The sequence below is a fragment of the Oreochromis aureus genome, linkage group 23 (assembly GCF_013358895.1).
Source record: "Oreochromis aureus strain Israel breed Guangdong linkage group 23, ZZ_aureus, whole genome shotgun sequence".
Classification (NCBI taxonomy): Eukaryota; Metazoa; Chordata; class Actinopteri; order Cichliformes; family Cichlidae; genus Oreochromis; species Oreochromis aureus.
The window spans coordinates 3,010,183-3,020,598 of NC_052963.1; the positions used below are offsets into that span (position 1 = coordinate 3,010,183).

A 10,416-nucleotide genomic window follows, 5' to 3' on the forward strand; every position below is an offset into this window, starting at 1 on the left:
TGCAGCGCAGTGCAAAAATAACACTATTACAGCGGCTTTAGCACATGTTTGTGTTCTGGTCTCAAATATGTATCTTTTTTAGTTTTTCTATGGAGGTTTTAACTGCATAGAAAAAGCTCTTAACTCACTGGACTCAGCAATGACCTAGATACTGAGGGGAGGAGAGGGGGGAGGATGTAGAGAGAGAGCAAAAACAAGAGAATACCATAGTTTTGACATTCACCATAAAGTACTTTGTTTCATGTTAAAATGTCTCTGCGCTCTACACTTGGATTCTTTCCCAGTTGGCTCTGGCTCGTTCTGGAGCGTGAACCCTACCCTGTTCCCACAGATTGAGATCCATGGCTTTACCACTGTTATGGTTGCGGTCATATTTTTTTTTTCCCATATATTGTAATTAAGTAAATAGATTTATGTCCCAACAACATCACTACAACACAAATGAACCACCCACACTGTAAAGCAGCTTCTATCCTCAGATAGGTTCTTTGGTTTTTACTGCACTGCTGAGTCTTGATTGAGGAGCTGTTTGCTCTGTGTTGGGCTGCCTCCGACACAGGGAAGCAAATGAGTCCTGAGAAACGTTCCTAAAAAGTTTCTGCTTTTACATTTCTTTTCTATGCAATTCACCATTTCAGAAACTGCATTACTGAGCAGCATTAAACAGCCAGTTTTGTTTGTTTTTTTGATCATGTAAACAGTTTAATGCTGCAAACAAAGTTTAGTGGGCTAACATAAAGCTCTTTGTCATGCAAAAATAATCATTCTTGAATGTAATTCTGCGTGTCTCTTCTTCAGGGTGATACTCCTAAGAACAGGGCAGAGAAGGCTCATGATGCTGAACTGGCAGCGTACCTGGAGAACAGACAGCATTACCAGATGATACAGAGAGAGGATCAGGAAACAGCTGTCTAAAATATTTGAACTCTCCTTGAACTGGACATGGATGAAGGTTTTGTCTCCTTCCTCATATTGACCAGACAGAACGCGTTTAATGCCTTTGTGCGAGCTGAACTGGACACAGATTCCAGTTTACTGCTGACAGCCCTCAAAAACAGAGTGAAGCTGTGCCAAACATGGTTTAAATAGGAGGGCTTGCTTTAACTGCGGTGAAGCTACGCACATTTTCAGAAGTTTATTAAGTTGTTTTGATATTTTGATGTTAAATAGCTTAGTAAGAATAATAATATTGATTAAAAAATCTTGTGAAATCCTCTGACTTGGAACATCAGTTTGGGGAATTGGGATTGTGGGTGGGGGTTTGAAGACTCATGTTAATATGATAATGATTGGGGGGCAAAGGAATTTAGTTTATTTCCTATGATTATTAAATAAACAACAAACAAAAAACCTAAATCTGTCAGAAACTACAGACACTGTATGTGTATAGATCATAGATCATACTTGATGCAGGCCGGAGCTAGACCGATAATTAAAAAAAATTCCTATAAGTTAAATGTCCTGCTGATTAACCTGATTCCAAAAGAGGGTCGACGTGTTTAATACCAAAGTTCTTTGTAGTAAAATACACATGTGACTAATAAACATGCGAATCACTAGCTGGGTAAAAACAACACACTTTGTAGACACATACTGTGATCAGAGCAACATTCTGTACCCTGATGGTAAACAGGATCAGCATGCAAAGCATAAAGAAATTACATATTTTCCAATGTCGAATTCTTTTATTTTTTTTTTAAATTCATTTGAATTTGAATATTGAAGGACACAGGAAACTTTTACATCTACCAAATTTACGAATGTGTGTTAGGACGACATGTTCCAACATGTCCAACATACTCCGCTTTATTTTAACATTTATTGAATGTCCAACAAGGACAAGTGAGAGCAGAGCAGCCTGGACCTCACAGGGTAGATAATGGTGAAAAGAAGAGTTGGTCAAAACCACAAGTGTTCATCCTCTTGGGACCATGAATACCTCTAGTTCATTTTATGAAAATTATTGGCATCATCAATATAAATGCTGTTAGATTAATACTTGAACTAAGCCTTAAAACATTTTCCAGTTCTGTGCTTTTGTTTCATAAATGATGGTGATGTGTTCATAGAGGTTTTACTAATAATACCATTTGTAGCCAGAAAACTCAAACTGATGGCACTACCCTCGTGATTCCTCTTGAATAATTCCAGCACAAATAACCACATTAATGAACGTAACAGTGGATTGACAGACGTATGTTGCTGCTGCAGTAGGTGGCACAGGAAGACTGCTGTACTGTGTCTGAAGTGTCACAGACGTCAGTACCCCAACATAACCTGCAGGAAACTACCAATGAGTCGAGGCTTTACCTGGAGACACAGTCCTTTCCAGGTTTAACGCACATGTATTAGAACTGATCTGTGCATACTCGGTGGGTTTGCACATTGAGAGTAAGTCACCACTGCTGTGATCATGATTTGGTAGAACACACAACACTGGCTGTTATTATAAGACATAGATCATAATGCCCTAAATATTTAACACATCTAGCACTAAAGCCTTCATGTCTTTGATCATTCCTATCACATTGTTAATAAAGCTGATTCACCACAAGCATGTCTGCCAAAACCATTGACTGAAAAAATAAGCAGTGTGATTAGAGTGGCTTTTCATTCAGTGACTGTGGGGGAGGTGTTATATTAAAGTATAATAATGTCAGATTAGATCAAATCTATTTTAGTTCAACAAATAAATATAATTAGATATAACAGATGAAGCAATTAAGAAATATATTTTGGAATATTTACATCAAGTAAAATTGATTTCATCAGTGGTTTGCGACTGCAAGTGAAGATGTGGCTCATCGAGAGCTCCCATAGTTTCATCAATCTTTATTACTTTTTCTGTGTATTTTAAAAGGCAGTAAGTATTAGGCCATTCCCCTAGCAAAGAAAAGAATGATGTGTTGTTTTTAAATATGTTTCAAATGAATAGCTGAGTAATTACACGTTGGCACAATGATGCAGTAGTTAGTACTGGAAGATCAACAGCATAGAGATCAAGAAAATTAGTGTTTTTTGTTATGTATGAAGAAAAAAGATCAGCATTAGAAATGACTCTAAACATAGTGAGGACATCTATAAGTAACAATGTTACCACTCATTACATGGCTCTTTGATTGATTTTAGTTTTAAGTCCAGATTCTCCAGGAATACTAAAATATTTGAAAAGGAAACAGGAAAGGCTAGAAGCTCTGGGCTTTATAATTACAAAATAAAGTTTTTCACACTGCTTTGACATGAAGAAAACAATGACGTGCAGAAACCTGTCTATTTTAATGTTAGTTTACTTTTGGGGGGATTTCAGTGACTTTGTCAAAAGTCAGTGTATTATAGAATTTACTGTACAAAGTTTAGACCGGAGCGCAGCACCTACTGAATACTTTCAAACCAAAACCAAAAGTCTGTGCCCAATTTTACTGACTTGACTTTTTTGTTTTGTTTTGTCTGTAACTTTCAGCATTTGAACTTTTTTGATGTCTTAAGTTTAGCTTTGCATTGGAATTCTTGTAACACAGTGATGTAAAGTTAGGATTTTTTTTTTTTCAATCATCTGTTGCCAATGTTGTTGTTTTTTCCAAGGGAATTGTTTGTTGAAACATTTGTATGAAATAGTTTAATTGCAATTATCAACAATTATGTGTTTTTTATCTTTCATCATTTGGTAAATGGCCTGTATTTGTATAGCGCTTTACTTAGTCCCTATGGACCCCAAAGTGCTTTCCGATATGTACTAATTGGTTTTAACTCCAGTTTGTTTTTGAGAGGAATGTAAAGATAATAAAACAAAGAAGAAGAGGTTGTTTGCTTTTTCATGGTGTCTTTTGCTTTTTGCATGTAAAAGTACACCCAGTAAAGCCATTAAATTTTTCAATTTCTTCCTGCTCATGAGTGATTATATTTACACAAAAACACTTCACATTCAAACAGCACTTTTATTGTCAATGCATGTAAAAAAATGTATTGTTTGTTGCCAAATTGAACTCCACCGTTACTCCTACCATCTGATTTTCAGAGGTACATTTGAAGCTAGGATAGAAAGATGCGCTCTGTCAGGTGAATACAAATGTAGTCCCTGCATGCCAGCCTGCTCATGTGATACTTGACTCTCTGATGCAGATATATTATTTATTTTATGGGGGAGTCAAACTCATTCAGTTTGTAAGCACACAGTAATTCAAATATCTGAAAAATTCACTAGAAATTTGATTTGCATTGTTTGTGGTTTCAGCTGTTATGGACTGGAGAAGTCAGAGTCCAGTAAGAGTCCAGTAACCAACAAGTCAATGTTGTCTTCTTTACCAGTTTCCCTGTGCTGGTACTGAAGTCGCCATTACATACACAACATTAAATAAACAACAAAACAAACAAAACCAGATTGCATGTCCATTTCACATTTGACACTGGACACGGTGGACCAGCGTGTCGATTACATGCTTTGCTGTGATCGACACGCGTTGTCAGATGTTGTCCTGGCATGCCCAGCATGGGGGTCACTGCCCTGAGTGTTCGGCTTACCACAGAAACCACTGTTCTTGACCCTCCACGTCTTTCAGAGCTCCTCTCTCAGAATGTTCTAGAGCGCCCTCTTCCTCCCTCAGTATAGCTACATCTATCACTATGGCCGTTGTCTTCTGCTTGTCCAGCGCTTCTATGTCTGGTTGGTTTGGAGCATCTTTGCACAGCCTACACCTGGGGTCTTGTCTGGTATGGTAGACCTTGTTCCTGTATTGCCATGATTAGTGCCTCTGTACTATCTTTCAATCCAGCTTTATCCAGCTACTGGTAGGTTTTCTGGATGTCACTTCTTCTATTTGCCGGTGGCACATGCTGTACAGCAGGGGTGTCGAACTCCAGGCCTCGAGGGCCGGTGTCCTGCAGGTTTTAGATCTCACCCTGGGTCAACACACCTGAATCACATGATTAGTTCATTACCAGGCCTCTAGAAAACTTCAAGACATGTTGAGAAGACACTTTATCCAGTTAAATCAGCTGTGATGGATCAAGGACACATCTAAAACCTGCAGGGACACCGGCCCTCGTGGACTGGGATTGGGGACCCCTGGTTTACAGTCTCAGGGTGCTGGACTTGGGGTGAAACCCTCCATGCATGGTAAGGCATTTCCTTGTTTTGAGCAAGGTCAGTGGCTTCTATCAACTCCTTTGGCCAGCTTTTTATCCCATGATCGGCATAAGTGTTGATTGCCCAGATCAACCGTGGTTCAGGGGGTTGGGAAGCTCATCTTGTAACCAGAAGGTTGCCGGTTCAATCCCCAGCTCTGCCTGTCTTGGTCGTTGAGTCCTTGGGCAAGACACTTCACCTACCGCCTACTGGTGATGGCGCGATATGGCAGCCTCGCTTCTGTCAGTCTGCCCCAGGGCAGCTGCGGCTACAACTGTAGCTTGCCTCCACCAGTGTGTGAATTCGAGAGCGAATGAATAGTGGAACAGGAAAGCGCTATATAAATACAATCCATTATTATTATCTTGTTCTTCCCAGTCAGGTAAGTCCTAAGGAGTTGGCTTACTGTCTGCATGGTTTTCATTTACCTGTGGGATTCCCAGGGACTTGTGGCTTTCCCCTGATGTGCTGTATATCCTGGTGGTGTGGATCAGTGAATTGACATCTCATACACTCTGGCATACAGCTTGATGTCATCCATGTAGAGGAGGTGGCTCCATTCTGTAGTCTGGCCTCTAGTTTTGTTCACCACATCCCCATCAAATTCCAGATGAAGGCTTTTGGGGTCCTGTTGACACAAAAGTAATGCTATTGACAGTAAAAGGACACTGTGCCACTTTGTTAGGTATACTTTCATTCACTGTACAGCAACAACCTATTATGCACTACGGGGTCCAGCGCTTCTCTCACAGACTGACATTTGAGTATCATTTGTGGACTGGATCGTCTGTATCTTACCATAGTGTTGCTGTTTGTGGCACACTTACCACTGGTTCATCTGGGACATATAAGCTTGAATTTCCATCCGTCGCTGAGTGGGTTAGTTCTTGTACTTCAGTTCTTGGGAGCTGAAAGTTGTCAGTTTGGCTTCCAGCTTGGAATGTTTTTCTTTTTCTTTTTTTGCCATTGTCACTTTCTCTGTTTCTCATTATGTTGTACAGCTTGGAGCATTTTTTTCACCATGCTCTCTTTCTCTTTATAAACTTACAGCATGATTAACAAAAACACACATCAATTTCACAGTGTCTGCCCCTTTTCACTACGCACACCTGTTTTCACTCTGCACAAACAAGCTTACAGCTCTCCAACTTTTTGCTCCTATCCACAGCAAACCACAGTCATGAGCTCCCTTTCACTCCCCATTTAATTTCTGGAAAGGAAAAGACCAATGCCCGCCACTTTATTAGGTACTCCTCTCTTTCTTATTATGAACTTGCAGTAAGGTTAACATAAACACTTCAATTTTACAGTGTCTGACACATTTCACTATGCACACCTGTTTTCACTCTACAGAAACAAGCTATGCATCTACAACTTTTTGCTCCCATCAACAGCATTCCACAGTCTGAGTCCACAAGTAGCAACAGTCCGGCTGCAATTTATCCAGGAATTGCAAATTCTAGTTATTGTGTGGATGCTTTAGGCATCCACACTATTGAGTTCCTGTTTCTCTTTATTCTTTATTATTATTATTATTATTATTCTTCAAGTTGCTCCCGTTTTTTCGTCCGTTAACTACTTCCACAATTTTCAGCCGATTTTCACCGTTCAAATTTTAAACTATTCTGCTATTTTTGCTAATTCCTGCTATGACTTTTGCTATTTTCTGCTCTTATACTTTTTAAAATATTAAGCTTTTTTCCTTTAATTTGTCCCATTGAAATGAATGGGAAACTTCCATAATTCTGCTAAAACTTACTCTTTTTGAAACTTAACTACTTTCTCATACTTTCGCCTAGAACAACCATTCAAATTTTAAAATGTTCACAAATTATTGGGCTATTCATGAATGATTCAGCTTTTTCATATCTGTTACCGTTTTCATCTTATCCCTCTTTAAGTTTTGAGTTTCATCTTTGTGATTTTCACAAAATACATGCGTTGTTATGGTTGCTATGCAGTTGGTTCTAAGTGAGCCACTGTACCTTTGGCAATTTTCTCTTCATGTCCGAACAACTTCTTGCTACTCGCTCAATTTTCACTCAACCCACACAAATTATACATCAAAACGTAGGTATTTTTGCTGGCTTTCAGAAAATGTCACCATCATTGTTGTGAGATTTATAGAATTTTGGCAAATCTCCTCAGACCAACACAAAGTCGCAAAACTCTCCATAGAAAGTCAATGGAGAGCTTGTTCAAAATCACCGCTTGATTTCTGTAATGAGAGGCATATTCGAATCGTCATATCTCCTTAACGAAGCGAAGTTAAAACATGAGGCTTGTCCCAGTATATCTTCAGACACTCCTGACGCTCACAATTCAAGAATTTCTTTCTCATCTATTACCATTTGGCCATGAATTGGGTTTGTTTGAGGGTAGGAAATTCGTCCTTTGCTCAGATTTCTTCAGATTTCAAACTCTGGAAATGAACCACTTTTTCCTCTCGTCATATCTTTTTAATGGATTTCCACAGAGACCTGAAAATTTCCATGATTGTTCACCAAAGCCTGCTGTCTCTTACGGTGAAAGAATGATATTGATACTCCAAATAGATTTAGAGTTAGAAAGCGTTGTTTGAGGGCAAGTCAAGGCAGTTTTGGCTTTGCTCTACTCAGTTATGGTGCATTAGAAGTCAAATATCTTTAATAATTCATATTTTAATGATAAAGTGTCAACACTTTAAGATTCCCCCATCTCTTCTGAACAAAACGGTGTAAGAATGACCGTTCTAGCCCCTACGGTTAGGAAATTATGGCCATTTGTTTGAGAGGAATCCTCACTATGAGAAATACACTGCAGAAATCCTGTCTTTCTCTGTGCTGAGTGTGTAAAACGGCTGCACCTGTTTTGGCGGGAAAAAGTACACAGCCTCTCTGATTGGTGGATTCAAATTTAGCAGCTCCCAGGCTGCTTGACTGACCTAGAAACTTGCTTGTCTCTCCCTATATGTGTGTGTGTGTGTGTGTGTGTGTGTGTGTGTGTGTGTGTGTTTGTGTGTGACAGAGAGAGAGAAAGAGAGGGCGAGACAGAGTTTTTATGGGAGCATCTTATTGTATGATTTAAATTCAATATATTTAGACTGGTTGACTGAATTTGATCCTGTGTGTGTCTCTCTGTGCATGTGTGTTTCCATATGTTTCCATATTTGTGATTGTGTGACTGTTACACTTTTTTTGCTGAGTTTTTTTTTTCATTTAACATGTACATTTGAAGGACCCTTAGCATGTTCAGCATTTTTTCAGCTGTCCATTTTGCTTTTCCAATTTTTCTGTTTAAGTTATTACTATTGTGCTGAATCATACTATTTCTGCTATTTTATAAGATTTGTGCTAAATATAGTATTTCTACCCAGTATAGTATTTCTGATTAATTATAGTTTTTCTACCAAATCATATTACAGTATTTTTGCTTTTTATACCATTTTTATAGGATTTTTATATTGCTTAATATAGTATTTCTGCTTTTATAGGATTTGTGCTTAATATAGTATTTCTGCTTTTTATAGGATTTGTGCTTAATACAGTATTTCTGCTAAATGTAGTATTTATGCTTAATCACACTATTACTATATATTTCTGCCAGCTTCCCAGCCAGCCAATCATATCTGAGGTCTGCAGTTTCTTCTCTCGTCATATCTCAGCGACGGATGTACAAAGAGTAATGAAAATCGCAGGCAAAGTACACCAAAGTCCGCTGATTCACCCAGTACAAGAATTATGCTCCTATTCCACCTAGTTTTGGAGTTACACGACGTTTTGTAACTCAAAAAACGGCGCTCTTTTTGCCTCACACCGCGATCTAATTCTGACTGCTCATCACCCTGTTTCCCAAGTGCTCACTGTCTTTCCCAGTGGGGCAGCTGGTAATGACACAGGTCGGCAACCTAAAGGTCGTGGGTTCAACTCCACCTTGGACAACATGTTTTTTGCCCTACAAATTAATACACTATCACAGACCACTAATTCATATTCATCATTTATTACAATTCTCAAAACTTTTTACCAGCTTTTCTAATATGGATCTCACATTCTTCTTAACACTCCATGGCACAAATACTCTTCCCTTTAGGCTCTGTGAATGTGTGTGTGTATCAATATTTCTCCCATTTTAAAGTATTACTCCTCCATAATTGGATTTCTCTTAAATCAAAGTACTTTTACTACATCTTAGTACTTCTGCTCAATCATAGTATTTCTGCTAAATCATGGTTTTTGTGCCAAGTCATCAGAATCATGTTTATTGGCCAAGTATATGTGCATACAAATACAAGGAATTTGGTTCCGGTAGATGGTGGCTCTCGAGCACAGCAATGTAAATCTCACACACACACACACACACACACACACACACACACACACACACACACACACACACACACCCACACACACACATCGTATCTATATATACATTACACATGCATACCCATACATACACAAAGCTGTGTAAACCAACTATAAATAACTAATCTAAACGTATATACATAAAATACAAAATGAAATGAGGTGGAATGAATACTACAGAATGTACATAAGGTGCAGTTGCAGTCTGGCAGTGGGAGGAGTGTGACAGTTCAACTGTTTAGAAGGGAGATGGTGAGGGGAAAGAAACTGTTCCTGTGTCGGGTGGTCCTGGTCTGCAGGCTTCTGTACCGTCTGCCAGAGGGCAGCAGATCAAAAAGTCTGTGTCCAGGGTGTGAGGGGTCTGTGATGATTTTCCCTGCCCGTTTCCTGGTTCTTGAGAGGTACAGATCCTGGATGGAGGGCAGGGGGGCGCCGATGATCCTTTCTGCTGCCCGTACAGTCCGCTGCAGTCTGCACCTGTCCTGTTTAGTGGCTGCACCATACCAGACTGTGATGGAGGAGCACAGGACAGACTCAATGACTGCAGTGTAGAACTGGATCAGCAGCTCCTGTGGAAGACTGTACTTCCCCAGTTGTCTCAGGAAGTACATCCTCTGCTGGGTCTTTTTGAGGATGGAGTTGATGTTGGTCTCCCACTTCAGGTCCTGGGAGATGGTGGTACCCAGCAACTTGAAGATCTCCACAGTCGACACAGGGCTGTCTGATATGATGAGGGGGGGCAGAGTTGAGGGATGTCTCCTGAAGTCCACTGTCATCTCTACAGTTTTAAGAGTGTTCAGCTCCAGATTGTGCTGACTGCACCAGAGTACCAGCCGCTCAACTCATCATAACATTTGTGTTATGTTATAGTATTACTACTAAGTGGAGGAATTTCTGTCATGTTACAGTATATGTGCTGATTACAGTATTTCTGCCAAATATAGTATTTCT

The 10,416-nt window shown here is 39.5% G+C and overlaps 1 protein-coding gene across 8 annotated transcripts in view; it reads left to right on the forward strand.

The window, feature by feature from the left end:
- LOC116332517 (diacylglycerol kinase zeta-like) overlaps positions 1-3,878 on the forward strand; it is a 97,267-nt gene extending 93,389 nt beyond the window's left edge. For all 8 annotated transcript variants that reach the window (XM_039607521.1, XM_039607520.1, XM_039607514.1 and 5 more), the window contains one exon: positions 799-3,878. In XM_039607521.1, the coding sequence (XP_039463455.1) occupies positions 799-915 (117 nt within the window). In that variant the 3' untranslated portion in view covers positions 916-3,878. The remainder of the gene's footprint in view (positions 1-798) is intronic.
- The last annotated feature ends 6,538 nt before the right edge of the window (positions 3,879-10,416 follow it).